The following is a 24,358-nucleotide window of genomic DNA, read 5'->3' on the forward strand; positions in this document are numbered from 1 at the left end:
AAAGATTAAACAGTGAGGAAATGAGTCAAAAGTAATGAACACCTTTGACATATGCATGTAAATCATGTGTATTGCATCTGTGTTAGCTAAAATATGAGTGAAAAAGGAAAATAGAGGCATTCTGAAAATGCACAAGACCAAAGCCAACTCTTATTACTAGTGCCAGACAATAGGATCAGATTTCTTCTGCCAGACAAATTTTGTTTCTTTGCATATTTATGCCTATAAAAGCCTTGAATTTTGTTTCACACTAGTTTTCAGGATTTATGCCTTTTAATCGTTCAGGAAGGGGTAAACTGTTGAACAGTCCGAGTCTTTCAAATTTTGTTTCTATGCATATTTATGCCTACAAAAGCCTTGAATTTCGGTTCCCACCAATTTTCAGGATTTATGCCTTTTAATCATTCAGTAAAGGGTAAATTGTTGAACAGTCTGAGTCTTTCACAGTCATTCTGTTTGGTAGAAGTTCCAGTACTTAAATAGCTGAGTGAATGAATGTTTATCTTTTGACAAAATGGTTGACTCATTATTTTCAGCTCAAAAAGGAATATTCGGCCATAGTACTAATTTCATTTACATAGCTTGCAAAGTTAGTGGCTGTCAGGCCAAATTTTTAGTCTTAATTATTGTAGGAAATTGCTCTTGGCCATCTGGGCTATAATCATGCTTTTCTTCTTCTCAGTCTAAACAAAAACACAACTTCAATGTCTGTGGCTTTTATTGGTTTTTTTTGTTTGTTTGTTTGTATAATGTCAAACATTTTGAATTTCAAACAAGAGGGAGCCATCCAACATAACTGTCTATGCAGAGAACCACCCTGGCCCTATACCAAACTAACCTGTTTCCACTGGAAAAATAGGACACACTTCCTATGGTTTAAATAAACTTGATCTTGCCCCACTACAAATCACACGTCTACAACACTTGCTGCAATAATTATGCATGTAAAAGCATAATTCTTTTATATTCTTTTAAATAATTCAGAACTTCACCTTTATTTTCACTTGACTGTCATTCTATATTATTTGCTTTCAAATGATGTAATTTTTTCCCTACAATACATACAATCCAATAATACAATCAAAAGTAGTCTGGGAAGCACGTTGAGGAAAATTATTGCACCTTTTCACTCTGTCTCTGTGATATCTCATGTGAAATACTGCATCCAGTCTGAGAGCCCCAGCAAAAAAGAACTGTGTGTGCCTGTTGCAGCAAATCCAGACTAGGCCAGAAGATGATCAGAAGGCTGGAGAGCAATTCCTGCGAGGACAGACTGAGAGAGCCAGGGTTTTTCAGCCTTGAGAAGAGAGGGCTCTGGGAAGACCTCTCTGCAGTCTGCCAATACTAGAAGGGGGCTTATAAAAGGGAGGGAGAGTAACTTTTTACACAGGCAGATAGTGATAGGACAAGTGAGAACAGTGTCAAATTAAAAGAGGAGAAATTTAAGCAAGATGTTTGGAGAAATTCTTTACCCACAGAGTGGCAAGGCACTAAAACAGATTGTCTAGAGAACTTATGAATGCCCTGTCCTAGGAAGTTTTCAAGGCCAGGCTAGATGGCGCCCTGGGAAACATGATCTCATGGGTGGCCTCCCTGCCTGTGGCATGGAAGTCACAACTAGATGATCTTCAGGGTCTCTTCCAAGCCAAAACAGTCTGTGATTCTATGATTAACAGGAGGATTTCTGGAGGGTTTTATTAATTGAGGTTGCACTTTCTCAAATACAGCACAGTGTTCCGTTCTACATTTTTTCAAATGTTTTTAATCAGACGGTGTCAGTGTTATAGCTACTGAATTTGCAGTCATCTTTGCTCCTGCTCCCAGGGTGTGTATGGCTCATTCTCTTCCTTTCTGCTTTTGCTTTTTCCTATTATGCCTCTTACTGCCATCCCAAGAGGTTCATTCACTCATGCAGTCTTTTGCAGACAGATGAGAATATACTATGTCTGTTCCACAGACCAGCTTAAAAACAAATACTAGTAAGTGATAGGTAGCAAGCTCTAAGTACTATTACACTTGAATTTGATTTGGTGCACCTGGGGCTTCTAGTATCCCCATACTTATCTGCAACCAGATCTGTAGCCAGTCCTGTATTTTGAGGTACTGTGTGCATTTTCCATTGGGTTTTGTTTGTTTGCCCTTACTCTTATTCTGTGGAGATTCCCTGCAAACCTCTGAGGTGATCAGTGAATTTCAGCAGGGTGCTGAAAGACTATGGACATGGGGAAGGGAGTGTCCACCCAGCTTCTGCTAGATGATGGGGCTGCTGAATATGCTGAGTGTATAACAAGGGAAGCTATTACTTCTTTATTCTTCCAGTTGAATCTGCACCTTCTGTGCATTTTTCACTGCTGGTGTGGGATTCTCTAATGCTGTGCTTTCCCTGAGCTCAGTACTTATCCCCCACTTCTCAGAAGAAGCTATGAGTTGGTGAAAAGAATAGTCGGTGCCTGCACAGTATGATGCATTTAATGTTTTTACTTGACTTTTTAACCACTCCCAGCTTAACAACATTGAATTGTGTTCTGCCTTTACTATTTCAGGCCATGACAGCATTATCTTCCCTGTACGTCCCTCACAATCAATTCCCAGATTTAATTCTAGTGTCTTTATATTCCTTCTTCTTAACATTTGCTTTTCTTTCCCGCAATGTGAACAAGCTATTCATTCAAGATAAATACATACAGAAGATCAGCTGTTCAGCTTCTCCCTATAGTGAAATATTAATCTGGGCTACTGAACTCATACTATTTTATATGGAAAAAATGTTGTTTAGTATACTCAAGAACCAGAATCAGTGGTGGTGGTACCACTTAATGAAATCTATATCATTTTTTCCAAAGCTTGCAAAGCTGTTTTACCCTTTCTCTGATGTTCCCTGTGCAGCCTGATTATTGCAAATGCTACTTACTCCCCTGTGTGTGTCTGCAGCATTGGTAATTAGTGCACAATACGATTTGCAGGAGGCATGAGGAAAAGCACTGAAGTGCATTGATTAAAATTGCCACTTAGTTTAGCAACAAAACAAGCTACCATGTACCAAAGCCTAAATTATTTGAAGTGGGGGGTCATGGGCTATATTAAGGATAAAGGGGTTTTAAAAATAGAATGAATCCTCTGTCCATTGATCTGACAGTGTTCAAAATGTCTTCCCCAAAGCGTTCTACTGACAAATTTTGCATGTTGATAAAAGAAAAAACTGTTACAGCTTTATTAAATGAGTAAAAACCTCTCACCTTAATGCCCTTGGGCAAAGAGTGCTTTCAATTTTGGGTGGAAGAGGCTGCCATCATCTTCTCTCTTACAAAGCAAGTGGAGAAAAAACAGATCCTCCATGTTTCACCTAATATTTCCAAGAATGCCACTTACGTCCTGCGATGCTCCTTAGTCTTACCCATATGCTTGAGGGAATTGAATCTGGATGAAAAGGTGTCCTGCAAATGTATGTTGTATAAAGGAGCAGCATTAACATTAAAAATGGCAATGGTTCTAGTACTATTCTAAATTCTCTTTTTTATTTAGCTGCAGTAATTTACAGTTAAAAACACGTATCTTGACATGGACCAAGGATTTAGCAGAAGTGTAACCACTAATGAAGATACTTACCTCATCATGTAGTCGTGTTTGTTTCTGGTTTTAAAAATAAAAATCTGCCTGCTGAACTGACCTTTCATCTAGAGACCTTTGCTTCTTGTTGAGAGCTCATATTCAGAATGTTACAGAAAGCCTGCTGATGCTCATCTGACCCTCTTACTCCCTGCTGCTCTTCCGTGTTAGTAATGATTAGTGATACTGTTGGGGTGGCCTAGGAGGTATTGCATGTGAGTGTATGGCCCAGGTGGTGTTTGGCTTGATCCTTCTCCTAAGAGGAAGGGGCATGGAAGAGGATTGAGTGAAATAGATGAGACCTTCTTCAGAGAATTGGAAGAACTCTTGTGTTCAAAGGTCCAGATTCTCATGGGGTACTGCAGTGATGCTTATGATCTGCTGGAAGGACAACAGCAGGGCTCAGGTGATCTGGAAGTTCCTGGTGGCAACTTCCTGGTACAAATGATTGAGGAGCCAGCATGTGATCTCCAGTGGTCTCTGCCAACTTCAGTGACTTCTTTGGTCTCTTCTTAAAGTTCTGGATTGAAAGAAGCAAATTAACAAAGCAGGAACTGTGAAAAGAAGAAAAACTTGCTCTCATGCTAAGGGAATAGAAGCAACCTAAAACATCAACTAAACTTCTTAGCTCTCTGGAGTGAGATTTTTGTTCTCCAATTTTCATAGGGCCAAAGTAGAATACCATGGCACTAAACAAGTAACAAAGGTTCTTGGCAATACCATCACTGTATTTCAGCAGACTTAAGTTGTACTTGTATTTTTCCACACAATGCAACACACTTTCTTGAGGCATAGATACAGCTTATAGAATAAGTGGATGTCCTAGAGAGGAGGAGGAGGAGGAGAAGTGAAGCATTGCACCTCCCCTGTAGCATGTGACAGTATAACTGCATTTATACAGACACTGCATTTCATACGGGAGAAGTGAACAGGATATTTCATAGGAAGTTCTTTATAATATAAATTAAATGGGAAACACAACTCCCTATAAAATGCTTTGCAAGTATGGAAATTCAGACTAGGCTAGTTTTCAAATAGTACTTACTGGAATGGATTCAAAATTTTGCCATTATGTATTGTCACTCCCAAATTGAGTCGGGTTCTTAGAGTATATTTGGTGATTTTTTAGCGTAAGTTTCTTTAGAGATCCTTGCTCCTTACTGTAAGGAGGAGTAAGAGATCAAATCCAGTTTTTAGGTTTAGCAGCACTTCAGATTTCACTTGAAATCTGTTCAAAAACCTGCAGGATTTCAAGCCAGTGGAAACAGCATACACTTGATCAAAGAATCCAGGTGGCTGTGGACTTGTGTTTAATTCCTGCACTAGCTGTGAAATGATATGAGGAACATATTTCAATTACAGTACTGAAAGTACTGAAAGAAAATAGTATTATACTTATCAAAAAATATTTTGTGGTAATGGTCCCCACATGCTAAGAAACAAAGATTCTTATACTCTGTTGTCTTGTTTTTCTGGCATAAAGATAGATCAGTGGTTAGAGTTTACAGAAATGGTTAGAGTGGATTCAAATAAGTTTGTGCTGAAGTGGAGGCAGAGAATATAGATGAGCAGTGGGTCCTATAACTTTTGCCTGGAGATAGTAATACATAGCTTCATATTGGAAACTGTTAAACTGACTCCAGCCAATTCCCAAGTCATCTCTTGGGGCCCTTGGGTTGTTTCCAAGGCTGTACCATTGGCTGTGTCCTTCCTCGTTTAAGGAAAGAGGAATCTATTGCAACACATTTTAGAGACAGTTTTCAGTATTTTTTTTACTTGGAAACTGTGCTATAACTGTGTTTACCTGCAGGATGGCACCTTGATAGTGATTGATTTGTATTTTTGGTCTATTTCTACTTGATTTCAATTGTATAGCAGTTTCTTATTATTTTTGAGGAGGATGTTATAAGATGGATCAAATAATATATGCCCTATATTTTATCCAAAACGTTTGGAAACACTAACTTTATTAAATAAGCAAAAGCTCCAGTGTTTGTTCTCTACTAATCTAAATGAAAGAATGAAAAATATATGCACCTTTTTTCCATTTCCAGTGGTTTTAGGCTGCTTCCTTCTCATTTTTTAATATAATTCCATAATTAAAACATACTTGTTCTTACTTTATGAAAGAGCATTTGTGGTATGTGGATCTTTCTTTCATTTAAATGCCTTGATATCAGAAATATGTCCTAAAAATAACTAGTAGCCAGGCTTAAGAGAACTAACTATCACACTCAACATTTTAATCAGATAATTTTTCTCTTTGGCACAGTTTCTGCTTTGCATTCTTCAAGTTCTTTAGTTGTATGAGCCTGTACCTCACACCCTCCAGGAATGAATAATGGTGCTTAAAATTTGTTGTTGCTAATTACAGCTTGATGATACTCCTTTTGTAGCCAAAATGGATTTGAAAGAAACCTCACTATGAGTCTAGTTATAACCTAAAAATTTCCCTCTTTATAGCAGAAATTCATCATATCTCACTATAGTAGATGTGAATTTTATAAGAGATAGGTAAATCATTTTCTACAGTCAGCATTATTTTAAGAAGTAAATTTAAGGGGGAGGAGGGATGACAAAACAGTGATGAATTTTTCATGTTTCCATGAGAAAAATCCAGTAAATGGGTTGTAATTCCTACATCCATCCATGCTGTAGGAAACACAGGTCTCACTCCTTAGTGAAGGGACCAAGTTGTGAATCTGAAAGTAAATTATGTGTTCCTTTCTACTACAGTATTATATTCTTATAACAAGCCATTTTCAAATGAAAAAATCTCAAGTTTGTGCTTAATTTTCCAAATGAGAAAATGTATTTGCTTCTTTTCCCAATTAGAAACACACATCTTGGATCAGGACAAAGAAGACTTTTGTGCTGAACTTCAGTTTTACAAGAATTCTCAAAAACCCACAGAATTTTTTATACAGGCAGAAACTGAAGCACCAGCACTTTCAGATTTGTGTGTAACCAGTCAAAGAGGAAGAGTCGTAACTGACTGTAATCCTGGTCCTGAAGAATCAAGGTAAATCCAAGAAATGCCCCTCCATATAGTTTTTCTAGATTCAAATTATTGACAATATACATCTGGATTTTGGGGTAAATATAGGGAAATTTGCTTCCCACATAAAAATCAGTAAGTCAGCTTTTTGCTTAGACTTACCGTATCTGCCCTTCTTCCCTTGTGGAATGTAGCTTTTCACTTTTGTATTCTCTGTCACTCGTAGAAAATTTGATCATTTCAATGGTTTATACATTTTGGGTGTTTCAATGATTGTGATTTCTACAGAGAATTTTGAAAATGCATGCTGAATAGAATTCAAACAGATCTTGAAAATCTAGTGGTACCTATGGCTTTACACAACAAGCACTTGAAATGTGATGAGTGAGTAGGGAGCAGGAATAAAGCAGGATGAATACCTTGTAACAGTCTGTGACAGGAATCTGAAGACAAGCTAATATGATTGAAAAGTTTAATACAGACTGAAGATTTTATTTTGTCATTAATTTTGGTCATTTCTTGTCACTAGTGTTTTTACTGTGCAGTGGCCCTTTATAGCAGTCTTAAGAAAAATATACACTCATTCTATATGTGACCCAATGTGCAAAGGTATAACTAGCTGGTTAGTTATAACTTTGACTAACAAACTGGTTAGGGAACATGCTGATGATTTGGAATAACTTAGGCTGTCTGAAGACCAATTTTTAACTGAGAGTGTCAGAGCTGTTTTTGAAAATGGGATCAAGGCAGCAAATGCCTATTTTATACTTTTGAAAAATGCACTAATTCCTCACCTGTCTAGCAGATTCTACACCCAGTTTTGTTATCTTCATTATGATCTAACGGTGACTTTCTGGGCCAAACCCAACCCTTAACACTTTTTCATTTTCTTTTTTGCCTTTTTGCATTTGCGACTGAGATTTGCTGTAAGGGCAGTGCATCCTGCACTAAATGCCAGGTATAATCCAGAGTGCTTAGGTGCAACCCAGCACAGAGTCAGCCAAAATTTTTTCATTTTACTTTTCACCGGTGCCACTCCCACTGACAATCAGGCTTGTCTTGAACACTGAGATTAACCTCCCACAGCAGTCAGCATGTTGAGCCATCTCAGCTCCAAGTATGTTATGTGTAGGATCCTAAAGCTATATGCCAAAACCTGTCTTTTCCCAAATAGATTGTACTTAGAATATATGTTAAAATTTCTTGATATAGAAAAACCCAGGAGATGTCGAATCAGTGTTGATTTGTGTTTTAGATGGTGGTCTTGGTGTACAGTCAATGTGATGTCATTTTTAGTTCTAAGGAGAAAGGAAGAAAACATTTGAGGGATTGAAAGATGGTCATAGAATTATAGAGTGGTTTGGTTTGGGAGTGACCTTAAACATCATCTAGCTCCAGCCCCTCTCCCATGTGCAGGGACACCTTTCACTGGACCAAGTGTTCAATACTTGAACACTTCCAGGACTGGAGCATGCACAGCACTCAACAACTTGTTCCAGTGTCCAACGACCATTTGAGTAAAAAATTTCTTCCTAATATCTAATATAAACTTACCATTTTTAGTTCAAGATGATGATGAATTATACTCAAACTCATTCATGGAAGCATCTCTTGAACATAGAAAATGCACAAAAAGCACTTGAGTTTTGTCATATTTGGGCAAGAGTATCTAGATGCATCTATCACTTGCAGCCTGAAACAGTACTAAATGAAAAGTGCACAGCAAAGGTTAGGTAGGATATGAAGGATCTTGGAAGGGAAGACATGCAGTTTAAGCCACTGTTTCACCCATATGTGGTGTAATACACTTAGTAGTACTTTCTTGATGTTAATCTCCATGCTGTCTATGTCTAATGGGCTTTAGGTTGCACTAAATTGCCTGCAGAATGCAGATCTTAACTTCCTTCTTAAAGAACCATAGAGAAAATAAATCCAGTGGAAGCAGGTGAAAGAGTGGCTGAGTACAGACAACTGTCTGCCTAAGAGAACAACTCTTTGGAGCAATAGATAGTTTTCTATATCTTTCTAGGCTGTGAATTACACATAAAGTAATGTGGATACAGTGGAAACAGGAGTTCAGAAGGTATAGCTTTTCTGTGGCTACTTCTTATCAGTTATTGGCTATGGAGTGTATAAGCAGAAAATGCTTAAGGAAAGCAAATGTTAAAAATATTTGCTAGTTCCCCTTCTAATCCATTCATTTACTGATTTTACTGCCATGTTACACGTGAGATCTGAGCGATCTGTGAGTATCAATGGATACCCAAAAGGTTTTATGAGAGTCTTTGAGATAGAATTTTTCTGGCCATTGAATCTTGTCTTATTTTAAGTTGCCTAGGGCTAATAAGTTGTTTTAAAACTCCAAGTGGCATGCAGTATGGAATTCCTGTTGTCAGTTATAATATTTAGAATCATACCATGATTTCTTAAAGATTTCTTCAAGATGAGTTCCGAGATATTTTTTGATGGATATTCTCACATCACTTCCTACAAAAATATTTGGTTTGTTTAAACCTGAATGTCACTTTGATCCCCACATTTTTTATTATTTTTTGCTCTGTGTTAAGCAATGTTTTTTAATATTTACTTTCCTTAACCATTTGCTGTTTATAGACTTCATAGCAAATTTATATTAATTTGTTTTTTTCCTTAGTACTGTAAGGTATTTATTTACTATTCCAGATTTACAGATTATTTTCAGAATTACAGCTTTAAGAAGTGGTAGAAGGGCATCCATTTTTAATGACTATTTAATACATTTGCAGTGGTTAACAAGTTTGTTAACAAGATTTGATAATTTATTTTTGTGCATTTTGTTTTAGGGGAATAACAAGTGTTCTTTAAATTATTTTTAATTTTTTTTTTCCTTCCAAAATACAGCAGTGTAGAAAGAAAGGATAAGAGGATGCTCCCTGAATTTATATCCTCATGGAATGATGCTGAAGATTTAGGCGGAAAAACAGAAACTGCATTCCTTTTAAAAGAATTGGACACTCTGAGGGCCAAAAATAAAAAGGTACAATTGAGATATTCAAGATACTAATATTTGCTTTTTTATAATTGCCTTGCAAAACATGCATTTCAAACTGTGCCTGATTTAATTTTGTAATTTATTTTAGTGCACCAATCACTAGCTTCCTGTCATTTTGGATTCTTAGTGTCTGCTTAACAACTATTGCTCTGGAATGTAAAAAAAACCCTCCAACCTACTCTGACTTTTTTAATCAATTACATTAATTCTTGCACCCTGGATGAAAACCAGTGAAGACCAAAGACTAGATCAGTATTTCATGGGTAGAATATGGAGCTCATTCTTTGATGCTTCTGTATGTGTGGCCTAGATAATTAATGTGCCCTGATAACTTGGCTTTATTGAAGGGGAGGAAATTCCATGCTCCTTGAACATCACATTGCTTCTAGTGTTAGCTGTGTTGCATGTGCCTAAACAACCTAACAGTCTCTAGTCTTTCCATGAAGTGTCATTGAATATTCAAGCTCAGTCCAAAAACAGATTTAGTGAATACCCTTTAAAAAAAAAGGCCTCGATATGTGAAAGAATACCAATCTTATATCTGATGAAGAACATGAAAAAATAAGCATTTACACCAGTCTTTTCAGAGTGTGATGTCTGTATCTAGGATTCACACTAGGATCTGGTGTGATTCCTGTATATAGAAAGCAGGCTATCCATGCAACAACCTACATTATATTCTGTGCATTTCTGAACTTCCTTAGCAAGAAGGACTACAGCTGGTGATACCTGAGGAAGACAATCTCAAATAAAAACAATGGCATGTGCATTGCTACATGTCTCAGAGACAAGGCAAGATAGGCCAGATGTTAAAAAAAATATTCTTAACATTTGTTCTTTAAACAAATAAATATAATAAATTGAGCTTCTGTTTTAATGCTTACAGTGTTTGTATTTTGAGGGTGAGAAATTGTTATTTGCAATTTTATTGTGGTTGGAAGTATTGCTTGACAGTTTCAGCCAAATAATCTTACTGTCCATTTGCTCAATTCAGCTTCAAGATAAGCTGGCTGAAAAGGACAAGGAGCTGAAGACAATGAAACTGGACTTAGAATTGCAAGACAGAGCTACAGAAGCTAAGATTGCAGAAAAGATTGCAGGTACAGTAGGCAAGCGTTTAACAGATGGCTGTATGGCTCATACAGTACCCGTGGTTGCTATATGACGTGGCCTACTGAATGTTAGCTTTATTTGCTAAAGGAGGGCAGATTTGACTTTTTTTTTTTATGTGTGGCTGTTTAGAGTTGCTTAGAAAATAGATGGCTTTAACATCCTGGTACTGGTATTAGTAGGAGCTTTACCTGTATTCATACTGATTTGGGCATTAAATGCATTGTTAACACCATGTCAATCCAATCACAAAAAGGTTGTTTGTTTTGTTGGAAGGTCCTGAACAAACAAGGGGAAATAATGATTACCAGTGCCTCTACCTTTCAACCAGCAGTTCAAATACCACTTATTGTTTTAGCTGGTTCAGAGCAATACTACCCCCTCCCCGTGTTTGGAGATAGTCTCACATTCACCTCAACTAGAGACCTGTGCTGTTCTTGAAAAATCTGCTCTTTTGGTAGTTAAAATGAATTTTTGTCAGATGATGGTATATATCCAGTGAATGAAGTTTATATAAATTCTCAGAAGGAAATGTTTTTAAGTTTATAGCTGAAAATGAACTTGTGCTTATATTTGTTGTTAATTGTTCTTTGGATAGACATACAAGCATGGGAGACAGTTTGTATTCTATGCTTGTGGAAACTGCTGATGTAATGAGGCTGGGAATTCTTATTATTGAAAAGTGACTATGCATACAGTGTACCCAGTAGATGAAAAATACTCTAAGATTTTCATGAAGATGTTGAAAAAAATTAATGGGAGTGCTTTTATAAATTCATTGTATCATTTGTTCAGAAAGAAAGTGTAAGCTTGGTAAAATTGTTTCCTCATAGATCACACACGCTTCATAGAGTATTAATAGTACTAATGGCTATCCCCAAAATATTTGTACTAGAGGGAGGAGTAACTGCCTTCAGGAAATGGAGCAGATAATAAACTCTCTAGCTGAAAAACAGATGGCTGACACTCCACTTAATATCAAACTCCTGAGAATGTGTTATACTGTGAATATTATAGATTGAAAAGAGAGTTCCTAGATTTTCTGTGGTGGAGGAAGTGAAAGTCAAATCTAATCAACATCTTAGGAAAAAAATGAAATACAGGCATAATTTATTTAATTTCACATAACTGCTTGTTTTATTTTCAGAAGAAAGAAAAATCTGCACTAGGTGCCATCGTTATATCCTCCGGCCAAAAGCTAATGTAGATTGTTTGGCTTGAATATGAAGTTTTGTGGTTGCTCCTGGATATTTGCCCAGTGTTTTACCTCTGTACTTGATTCTCTTTGATATAGGTGTTCATTGCTTATTAAAACCTGGAAAGAATGGTGTGTCAAAAACACAGATAGTTTTGTTTTTATGGATACAATTGAAATACTTGTTAGAAAATTGTTGTTTTCCTGCACTACTGCTTGAAACTTCTGATGATGTCCTAAGCATATTTTTCTCTTCAAAAGAGTGGCATGAATATGGATATAATAATTTAACATGCTTATTTTGTTTTAAAGGGAAAAATAAATAAAATTTTAAAGAGAGCTACGTAGTGTAATAACAATGACCTTTAAAAAATAACCTTTTTTTTCTACTTTTTATGAGTACAGGAAGTATAAAATCCTTTAAATGCTGAAGAGAGAGAGCAAGAGGCTCCTTACTATTTAAACTGTTTGCCAAAAGGAAGCACCGTTAATATTTCACAGTTTTTTTGCTTCCTGTCTTACAGTTCTAAGAATGTTACCAAATTTGGATAAATGGTTTGAAATCTGGAATTATGTGAACCAAACTCGATTTGTGGAAGCCTGTGTGTCTCTCTCTCATAAAAGCCTTGGGGAGAGTTCTAATGGACAAGCAGAACCTAATAAAGAACAGACGGTGTGTTTAAGAAAAAACTTATCCCCCTGCATTAAGTTCTTTGAGGAAGGGAGAACACATGCTGCTGTGATTTCAGGTTACTAGTTAATGTTTAATTACAGCAGTGTGTAACACATGGTAGAGTGAAGCTTGTAAATATGGGTGTTTGCATTTTTATTATTACTTAGTACTGCCTTTATGATAAGTAAGTGACTCCACAAAATTATATTGTACAGAACATAAGCAAGGTACACCATAAAAGTGTTATCTACTTTGAGGAATATTAGAATTCGGTTTTAAAAGGTAGCCCTGTAATTGATAGGTTTTACCTAAACAAGTCCCATGGAAAGACTTGAAAAGTGAAGACAAAGGGCATTTTGAATGGAAGCTACAGCAGTCTACAGAAACAAATAATACAAAGATTGTCAGTTTATGATTCTTACACTGTTCAAAGGAAATCGTGAAGAATAAAAGGGTAAATTTGTTAAATGCTTCACAGTAAAAGAAGAAACAGTAGAGGTAAGGCAGAAGATATACATGATGGTAGAAAAGTATATACTGTGTGCAGTAAATAACTTCTTTTCAGAACATTCTTATTTTTATATTTTGCTATCCTTGAAAATGGATTTTATAACTTCCTCGGGTCTCCATGTCAGCTGGTAATGGCTGAAGAAAATTAGGGAATTTAAAGTTTTGGTTTCAGTCTTTTAAGCATTAGAGACTATTGTTTCTGGTGGTCATAGTTACCACAGATTCCTGCAGGTTATTCATTATTCTTCTGTTGGATTTTGTGTCATTCTGATACAATGTCAGGAGGTACTGTTAGTTTCACTCCCTGTCATGAAGGACAGAGGTGAAGGCAACATCAGGAAAACCCAGGGAAGAGCACATTGTAAAAGAACACACACCAGAATAGTGTAAGCACAAAAGGGAGCACCATGTATGAAGCAGGTGTGAAGAATAGTCAAATCTTGAAATTTGGGTGTGCAGAACTTTCATATGTTGAACAGAAAAGGGAGCAGGTGCCACCTGTGGGCATGGAAAGGGGAAGGAGCATACATTTTCCAAGGGCAGGCTGGAAAATCAAAATGGAGGCATTGGAAAGGAGTAAGTCCTCAAAACAACTAGCTCAGAGAACAGATTTCACTTTGGATGGATGTAGGAAGTGACTTCATTTTTTCCTAGCGGAAGAATTAAACAGGGAATATATAGGAACTTTTAGAGGAAGGACATGGTTGAGTGTAAGGGGGAGTTACAAAGCATAGTGGTAACTTCTTTAGACTGGAAAAAATATCAAAGCCCTATTCTCACACAGTGCCATTACTGCAGTGAGATATAACGTAGCTGGCATCAGAAAGAGCTCTTGGAATATTTTTGTTGCTATCAGAGTATATATTGAGACTAAGAATAGTTCTGAATGAAAACATAATAAAAATATTTATCCTTAAATCTTTCTGTAGCAACAGCTATTATGTGAGTTGGGTTTGGGTTTTTTTGTGCCAGTATCTAATAATGTTACCAAAAATTTAATACTTATTTAAGTCAACATCAGCTCAGCAGTATTGAGTCTGGCCCTATTAGGGGTTTCACACAGTTTTTAATGCTTGAAAACTGTATTAGCATTCTGTAGATGCTCTCTGAAAGACCAAGGCAGTGACAGGAAATACAGTGTGGAAAAAGAGGAAAGTAATACTTTTAATATGGTGGCATGTATTATATAACTTTCAGTCTTTTAGAAGCTATAGCAATATACCTGCAATGAAGCCCCTATTTCAGGTCTGTTTTTATGAAAATGTTGTGAATATACATTTGTGGTATTTTGGAATTCTTGAATATGGTATGGAAATATTCATGAACATTTTTTGAAGTTTTCTAAATTAACTTGAAAAATAATTACTGAATATGCATGTGCAATAAATTTAATAGCAGAAGTCAAAACAAATATCCAAGTGGCTGTTAGCTTAGAGTTAATTTGATTTAATATCCATAAAGTAAGAGGAAATAAGTAATCTTGCCAGTAATAAACTTTGGTTGGCAATACCTTTCAGCACAGAAGAAAAGTATTTTCCATTTCTTCAAAGCTCACTTTAGAGTCCCTTTTTAGATGTTATTTTTCTTTCCTGCATGTCATCCATTAAAGATTAGCTGTGGAAGGTTGGAGCATGGAGAGATTATGAATGACAGAACAACTCCTGCAGAATAATAATCAGTTTTTGGTATTTAATGCTGTTTGACTTTTGCAGACACATTTCTTATTAACCTTTGGTACAAACAGAAATCCAGGTTCCTGATATCTCATGGAGAAGATGAATTCAAGATCCTCTTCCAATTAAACTGAAATAAGGCCAATATTGGGCTTTAGCCAAAAGAACTCTGTAGTTCCCAACTCTCATGTTTATAAACCTAAATATGAATGATATTTTACAGTTTAGGAAGGTAATACATATACTTTCTTAAACCAGATTTCTATACATCATAAATTTATATATTTAGTCTATATAGCTCTTAGGGGGTTTGTCCTATTAAAGGCTTCATTATGGAATACTATTTGCTGAATATCTTTTCAAAATATATCCTGATGAATAACATAATTTTGAAAATAGCTGCAGGATTTGAATCCTCTGCATGGGAAAGTAGACAATCCATCTAAACAGAAAAACCTACAAGGTGGGGGCATCGTGACTGAAAGATTCTTTGCTCAGTTTTTAAGATTAATTTGAAACAATGTGATTTTACCTTCAGATAGTCAGAATTGCTGATTGTCAAGAAGTTGCATGCAGCTCTTTGAAGTACAATATACGATGAGTAGGCATAGATTAAAATGTCAATTTCTAAGCTATTTATCGGTGGAGCTTGTATGTAAAAAGCAAGCCAGTTTCTTCTGCATTTTTTATGACTAGTCTGGCCCTTTCTTCCACACAAGTGCTAGATGAGCATAAAGAATTGGGTTTTATTCAGGGATAAAAGGGTCTGAAAATGATCTACTTCTTGGGGCATTACAAAACTTTGCTTTAACATGACAAATTATAACTTGCAAACTTTAATGCAATGTTTATATTTTCCCCCTAAAAGTAAATATTCAGGCATCAGCAATTATTCACTATAGAAAAAAGTTTAACAGCATTATGGTTTGAATTTTGAAGTCAGCTGTGTTTAGTGTATTGGAGGCAGAGGCTTAAGTATTGTACGGGGATTGGCTTTCACAAGAACTGCCTTGGGGTCTGTGTATAATACTCTCTCCTATTCTTTTCCAATTTATTTTTTTTTTAATTGAATTGCAATATGAGTACACAAAAAAAAACCCTATACAGAGCTGCCACTAAACAACTTTAGCCTTTTATTAAGAACACTCTTTTTATAGCATTTGAAATGTAGGAGCAGATGAATGCTATGCACTAAATACATACAACAAACACAAAGCAATAAAGAGGTCAGTGTGTTCTATCAGTGTTTGTTCAGATTGCTTTATCTATAAAGTCACATTTAGGTGTAAATTGCTTCTAGTCTATAACTCCTGGTACAGACTGGTGAAAACTCTTAAGTAGTTTTCCTATGATCTTCTTATCACTATTTTAGTTTTATTTTTCAATTATACGTCATAACTGAAAGTAATTGAATGGTAGCTTTCAAAAAAGAGCTAGGAACTTAAGTTGTCTGTTTCGTAACAGAACATGTCAGCACTATTTTTAAGTTGACAGTGAGCCCTGGAGCTCCTGATAGTTTGCCATTAACCTGAATAAGAACTCTGTAAGGGCTTTAGAATTTGAACATTTCTAGGGATTATCTGCATTTTGTAACATGTATAAGCAGAGACCAATTAATGACACATTTTAAAGGCTTTCATGGCAACGCGGGGTTTTTTTCTTAATTTGGCTATGAAAAAATTGACTTATTTAGGAGTTGTAAGCACAGTAATTAAATTTAGTAGAAGTGAATCTCAGATGATTTTGATTTCTAATTTGAGTGGATGGCAAAAACATACATGTTTGTATTTCTGTAAGGAGAACAAGTATATATCCATATGGTTAAATAAAATTTAGTATATGTGTAAAACTGACTTATATTGAAAATCAGTTGTTACAGCATTATAGTATTTATCATATCTTCTGAAATACAGTAGCAGTGTGGTTATTGATCTCATATTTTCTTTATAAGACCTGGCCCGTATTCCAGTTTTATTTTTTTAATGAGTAATGTGAAGTGATTTCTGCTGCCATACATGTTTTTAGTCCCAACATTTTCCTCTTTTTCCTCTCTTACTCAGTTTATTTTATTTACACAGATGACCTCTAGGAAATAAGCAAACAGACTTTTATCCTGGGAGTCGTGCTTTCCTTGCTTCCCCCAAAGTTCCATGTTTGGAAAATCATGAAACACTGTTTAAACTAGAATAATATCCAGCACACCTTCTCAGTTATGCTGTTTTAAAGGTGGTTTAGAAAGTATAGGAGATAAGTTTGCCAAAAGAATCAGGTTCAACTAAGAAAATATGTACACTGCTTTGACTCAGTAAACTCATACTTGGTATGGTTCATCTTCTTCATATTTACTTTTGCCCATATTAGAAAACAATTAGCTTACTAAACAAATTTGAGTATTTGGGATAAAAAAATCTACTTTGAGTCTCTCTCATTTGACTAAGAATTACATGATATTTGATAAGCTTGTTTAAAAATGGACATATCCAAATATTATTGTAAACACCCATTGATTTGTTTTACCTGCAATATAAGTATTTTACTTAGTTGGCTTACATAGTAGCTAATAATATTTGTTAATGTAATTTAACTGCTGTGAACCTTTACTGAACAAATATTGAAATTTATACAAGTCAAAGAAAGAGAATCTCTAATGACTTTTGTAAAAGCTTCCATTTAATAGTTAAGGAGAAAAGTTTATATGACATACCAGATGCAATTAACAGTAGATTTTACATTTAATAAAAGGAAAGAAGCATATGTATTTGCTTTATTCATTCCATCATAATTTGCATTAGAGCTGTGGGTGTTTAATGAGCAAATTCCAGCTAAAATGCTATATTGATTTTCTAAGTGAACTTTGTAATAGCTATCTACCTTACAAAAGCTCTCTGTTTACAATTGTTTTCTTTACTAAAAACTAAAAATGTTTTAGAATTGATGAGTTTAGCATAATGATTCTTTTAAAATAAAGAGCTCTTTTAGAGTATGCAAGGGTTTTACTTACAAGGGGAAAGATGTTATTAAATTCTTCCAAAACAAATCAAGTTTATACAACAAAATTGCAGTGCCGTACTTCTATATACTACAGTATTGGCAAACAAGGGGAAATATTCCTTTTTTCTTAATTCAGTTCTCTGGTATTTAAATATTTTAACTCTTGAATGCCATTATATACATATATATATACATATATATATATATATATATATGAGTTAGTAAATGACGCCATTCATTTTAGCTTAATACTAGACTACTCATACTTCATTTCTGAAGTATGTGTCATTTTCTTACATGAAATGTGAATTCTGTACAAATCTGTGTTTCTTCTTGGTCAGGTCTCACGACAGAAAGGATAGGGATGGTTGGTATGCCACTGGAAAGTCTCCAAGGAAAACCTTGTAATGTCCACCAGAGCAGTTGATGAAAAAGTAGCTGGATCCATTTTTCCTTTGGATCAGGTGCCAAGTCAGTGTGGCAGAATTTTGTTGGATATGTCATGTCTTGAATGGAATTTAGTTGGTGTTACTCTCAATCAGTTTTTACCTCACAGTTTTAAGAAGCATAGAGATGATAATCTGGATAATTTTTACTCTTTCTCATATGAAGGAATTCTTGTCACTCTTTCATAGACTTTAACTGGACAGTTTATACATCACTCGTTTTCCTAGACATGGAGCAAAATGTTTGCTTTGCTGCTGCATTGAGACCTAAATGTGTCTGCATTTCACTTATTTCAAGTGTGCTGTGGTTCTTACAGTCCTGAAATTCTACTTGTGACTCATCCATAGCTCAGTGTGAAAGGGGAATATTCAGACTACCTTCAATTATGTGACTGTCATAATATTCCCCATAGCAGGAAAAAAAGAATTAATAAAATAGTAAATAAGAGTCAGAAATATATAGCCATTGGGTAACAAAAATATCAAACCTAAATTCAGCTTGAGTGAAGAAATCAGGTCTTAGTAAGTAAGTAAAACTTAGTCTTCTACAGACCATTAAAATGAGTTAGATGAGTTCTTTAAGTATTTTTTAAATAAGTAATCTCTTTTGGAAATATCAGTATTGCTATGTTGTATTAAAATTTGATGTATCTAAGTACCTTTTTTTTTTTTAACTTAGATTACTGTACAAGCATCTTACATGATTTTCTACATTTTCCCTCACCTGTTTTAGTATTAAACGATCGACTTGCAGTATTACTTTAAAGAAACAGAACCGAAGGCCAGACACTTGTAATTGATACAGAATTACTATAAATATTTTTTTAATGCAGTTGGTGGATCTGGTCAGTGGGATATTAACACCAATGCTTTAATTTAGTGGAAGAATAAGAAAACAAAAAAGAGTTTCTCAATTTAAGTCACTTTTCATAGCTGGTAGTTAAAAGACAGTGTTTCGTAAGAGACTTTTGGGTGGCAGAAGGGTTCACTGTTCAAAGGCAAGTAGCATCTGAGCTGCTCTCAGGGGTGTTAAGATTTCAGATAAGCAGGATGCTTAAATGACTTGAAAAATACCTTTTTTTGAATGCTTTCATACTGTTATATGTACATTACTTTGGTTTCATTACAAATAAGCAATAATCTGTTTTTTAAAATCCTGTATCATCATTATTACCACTGGCTATATTTACGCAGAGAGGTACTTAGATATGCCAAAAGACAGTCACTCTATGTGTACATGTATGTTCAAGATCCATGGCAGGAGTCAACAAATTGTGGGGTTTTGTGCTGAGGTGAGGATGTTCTATGGTCAGACAGAAGGGGTGCACTTGAAGAGGCCAGAATGAAGTTAACTAAACTGGAAAATAATTAACCTCAGAAGAGTAATAAGTGCCAGATCTTCAGTTATTTTAGACAACTTTCTATTCATCGCAGCAGTTGTTTTCAAAGTGAAAATTGCATAGTGTTTCCACTTGCAGCTTTATGGGAAGGGTTCTCTGTGAAGTGTCTCTGTTATGATGCTAGATAAACTGGCATAATTTACTGGAAAAATTATAGCAAGCAAATACATTAAGGTACTGATAGGTAATAATTACCATACAGAATCAAACTGCTTGTGTATTCCAGATCCAGTCAGGACATAGCAGTTGCACTGTAGTTTACCCAGGTACTCATTGCTCTGGCACTAGTTTTCCTGTCATCACAGATCTCAGCAATCAAAGTGGAAGTCTGGTGAGCTGAAATGCACAGCCTAGGTTGCCTCATGTTTTTTTCTTGTCCTTGCTGAGCCACCTACCTTTGCAGATATCAGATGTATTCTCTGCAAGTGCTGCAAACTTACTGCTGGACACCAGCCAGTGTAAATGCAGTTTTACCGCTGCCTTACATCTGTCTTAGTTTTTCCATTCCACATCAAGCAAAGCTTTCTTTTTGCAAACAGGAGAAATAGATCTTCAAGGAAAAGAAAGACACTATTCTTCTGGATTAAAGAGAATTTAATCAGTGTTTGTTAATTTTTGCATACATTTCAAAATCTGTGCTTCCAATGCTGAATTTCTTTTGGTGTTGTTGGGATACTTGTTACAGCTCTGACCTGATGACTAGGCTTGTAGCTCCTCTGCAGACTTTTTGTGAGGGGAGGGACTGCACTTTCAGAAGTAATATTATCTCTTCACTGTCTGATTCAGTGTAATCTGCTGTTAGCCTGCAACCTTTTGCTAGACCTGCAAAAAAGTCTTCCTTACTCCTCAGTGATAGTCTTCTCACAAGCTTGAGGACAAGAAGATTCCCTTTTTCTTGGTACTGATAAAATGTATTTTGCACCAGCTGCTACAAAAATGTGCTACTGTGTTTTCTATTGTTTCACTCTATGAAGAACAATATAATATTTCATTATATATTCCACTATGAAGTTTTTTGTGCAATAATGTACAGAAGTGAAGTAAGAGAGGAATAACAAATAAAGGCAAAGTTAATGTCAATTTAGGTAAGAATGGAGTGACAAAAGCTGTAGGCTTTTAGTAAAAGGAAGTAAAGCAGGAGGAAGTCTTTCTTTGAGATCTTAATGACTTAAGCAGTGCTTGAGAGAGGAACAGATAGTTCTGAAGGGAGTGAGGAAGCCCAGCAGCAGTGGCTTAATAGAGAAAGTTATTGAGGAATAAATACCAAAATTTGAAAAACATTGTAGTTTGATATTAGGCAACTATGGCTATACTCCATTCTGACAGACTAGAAGGGATGAGGAGAATGGAGAATGCAGGAACCTACAGCTCTCTATTGAGTTTTTTGATGTTCCTGTGAGAGAGGATACAGTTCTCTGTCTTGGAGTGACAGCAGCCTTACAGCATCCTGAAAGTCCCTAGACATTTTGAATGCATGGTTTTATGATGACTGTGAGGAGAGATTTGCAGTATTGCAGAGGGAAATGATAAAAATATGAATAAAGATTTTAGTGGAGGCAGGGTCGAGGTAAGGATTCTGGCAGCGTGCCAGAGATGGTGTTAGACATATTGACAGGGGAGAGGCAGGGAGAAAATGTAAGCTCAGGATGAGGAATGACTTGAAGGTGTTAGTTTGCTCCCAAGGATAGACAGTAAATCTTAGTTTATTGGTACCTAATGCTCCAAGGTCCATGTATGCTGTAACAGATAATATGACAGTATATTACACAATAAAGTGAAGGCTTGGCAGAGAAGGAGAGATGCCAGCTGTGCCACTCTTGTGATACCAGAGACAGACTATAAAAATATTAGAATTTTTAATATCAATGTGCCACCCTGATAGGAAGCAGTCTGATGGTAGTAGTTTTAATGTATGATTGCTTTTAACTCTGTGTCCTAGAAGAAACTTGTTAGTGTCTTATATGATTCTGAGCTTTAAGAATTACTTTCCCATTAAGCAAGTATTCAGAATGCTCAGCAAATCACTTTCTTTCCCTGTTAGATTTTACAGGGGTGAATTTGAAAACATTTGTCTTTATTTAATACCTTAAAGTATTGATTCTATCTATTAACAGCAATTTTAGTGTTGTGTCTAAGAAGTAATATAGATCTTAAGCAGAATAATCCAAGGTCATTATAAAAGTGTTGATTTTAGGAGGTGGTGGCAAAGGCCAACATAAGTGCATCTAATAGTGCTATTCCCTGTCAAACTTGTTTGTTGAACACACTTTGGCAGCTCTGGTGGAAGAAGTTTATTCTGCTCAACGGGAACGTGATGAGGCTGTCATGGCAAGGCTTAGGTTAGCCAATGAAGAGAGAGATGAAGCATTTCTACGAGTCCGGCGTTTGGAAGAGTCTCTCAAAGAGTAAGTATACATTTCCTGTACAGAGAAAGAAGGCTGTTGTGTCAGTCTGTGACAGTCATAAACTGCTCAACAGTGGTTATATAAATATGTAGCACATTATTATCTGTCCAATAAAATAGACTGGAGCTAGTTTTACTTTGTTATTGCTTAATTTGTTAGCTGTTCTGCAAAACCATATGTTTCTCTGGAGACAGAGAAGGTGAATAATTTTGATCACAAAAATTAAAAATATAATCAAAAGCTTTGGTATTGATTTATTGAGGGAGAAATAAGATGAATGTGACATTTTATAGGGATCTTTTGACACAGAGTACCAGAATGTCAGTCAAAAGTTGCAACATATAGGAAATCAATCAAGCCTTTAAGCCCACTAGACATTTCCTTCAGCAAAATTGCTACTAATTATATGGGTGACACAGTAAAAATATATGGGGTTTTTTCCTATCTTTAGTGTAGGAGCAGTTTGTAAGGTAATAAGGGTACAATTAATAGTTCAGAGATTTTTATGTATGCCATTTTAACACAACAGAAATAGGCAATCTTACGTTAAACAGAACTAAGTCAGGAGGAAATTATCAAGAATGGTTTCTTTCTCCCTTTGGGATATAAGCAGTGTTGAAGCTGCAATTTGCTTCTCCATACAATCCTTGTCCATCTGAGTTGTGATGATCTTGGTGACCATCTTTGTTAGTCCCCAGAAGGGTAGTCCCAGAAAGACTACAGTGGCTGAGAAATTTCTCTTACTTTTCTGCCAGGAGAAATAAAAAGCAAACAAGCTTTTCATGGCATGAGACTGAATAGGTGCAGTTGTTAGTTAACTAAATGACAGGAAACTATGTTTTAAATAATTGATTCTACTAAGAGCACTCATCTTTAGGGCAGAAAAACAGTCATCTTCTTTTGGGTATTTTTATACTTAGGCTCAGAGTATATTATCTAAATTAATTTCAATAATCATATTTTCAATATGAATTTTCAATTCATAGTTTGTCCACCATTACTCTGTAGAATTTACAAGTTGCTAGAGTTTGTCACAGCCTCACTGTTTGTCACAAGTATGAGTCAGCAACAAGATTTAGAGATTGCATACCCGCAAGAATTAGTGCGTGGTTTGTTAACTATCTCTATGGAGCCCATTTTTTGTGCATATACATCTGAAATCTTGCCTTAAACAGCAATTTCTAAGGAAATTATAGATGTGCTTTAAATTCCTGTAAGAGTCATCACAACTGTGAGCCTTACGTGTCTCTGCCAGTCTTGTAATCTTGTATGTTCCACAAGTAAAGTTTTGCATGGCTCCAAACATCACATGATCCTATATATAAATAGATAGCATAAACTCGAAATCTTTGATCTTAAAGCACTCAAGTAATGAAGAAAATTAATTATTCTGGTCAACAAACCTGGTCAATGACTTTTGAGTTTCTGGCATATTGCTGCTTTTTCTGCAGTGGAATCCATAGACACATGGGTAGCAGTTCTTGACACACATGAATCCCTCAGAACACCTTCACTTGTTTTCCCTTCAACCCCTTCTGTCTGCTTCACTCATGTACTTGAAAACTGACTTAGTTCTAAGCAAAAGTGTGAGAAAAGAGAAGAAAATCCATTTCTCAGAGAACATGCATAGTACCTTCCTCAAGAGCATGTAATTGCAGAAGGCTCTGGATACACTGGTAATGCCAAAGCAGTACTTGTTCCCAGGAGAGTCAGTAACTCCCTTGACTGATAGTTTGAAGTCAAGCTATTACATTTTATTGCTATCATTTAGAGAACAGCAATTGTACTAGCTGTCATCCACTTGGGTGTTCTTTCTGATGCTTGATAGAGCGGCCTGATACCCTGATGCCATTCACAGTCTCAGAACTGGTATAGGAGATTTCCAGGTGGAGAACACCAACTTTCTTTTCTAACTACCACCCTTGATAGTTTCTTCCTTCCTTAGGATGGTTGTTCAAAAGGTCAAGTTCCCTGTCTCAGATGTGCAGCACACAGAGGTTTGGGGTTTTTACATTGGCTACTTGTGCCACACTCATCAAGTTTTAGAGCACAGGTCACTCTTCCCATCTGCTTTGGATTTATTCCAATCAGAGAACTTTACAAGAGTGCAATATTGAACAGCCTGCCAACCTTTATCAAATGCTTTAATGCTTTCTTTAAATTAGCAGCTGGAGAAGTTCTATTGTCATTATTTAACTGTAACAACCAAAATTATTTCAGCCTTGTTGGCTCTAGGGGTTATATTACCAGAACGTGTTTAGAAATGAGGAAGAAAGAATCCATGGTTACTGCTGTTTAAAATCAAGAGGTTTTCATTAAT

At 35.8% G+C, this 24,358-nt stretch overlaps 1 protein-coding gene across 3 annotated transcripts in view; it reads left to right on the forward strand.

Annotated features, from left to right (window-relative positions):
• The window catches only part of MIPOL1 (mirror-image polydactyly 1), a 162,475-nt gene that overhangs the window by 18,306 nt on the left and 119,811 nt on the right, over positions 1–24,358 (forward strand). For all 3 annotated transcript variants that reach the window (XM_015631290.3, XM_015631286.3, XM_015631287.3), the window contains 4 exons: positions 6,442–6,628; positions 9,485–9,620; positions 10,630–10,735; positions 21,909–22,038. In XM_015631290.3, the coding sequence (XP_015486776.1) occupies positions 6,442–6,628; positions 9,485–9,620; positions 10,630–10,735; positions 21,909–22,038 (559 nt within the window). The remainder of the gene's footprint in view (positions 1–6,441; positions 6,629–9,484; positions 9,621–10,629; positions 10,736–21,908; positions 22,039–24,358) is intronic.

Source organism: Parus major, chromosome 5, assembly GCF_001522545.3.
Source record: "Parus major isolate Abel chromosome 5, Parus_major1.1, whole genome shotgun sequence".
Taxonomy (NCBI): Eukaryota; Metazoa; Chordata; class Aves; order Passeriformes; family Paridae; genus Parus; species Parus major.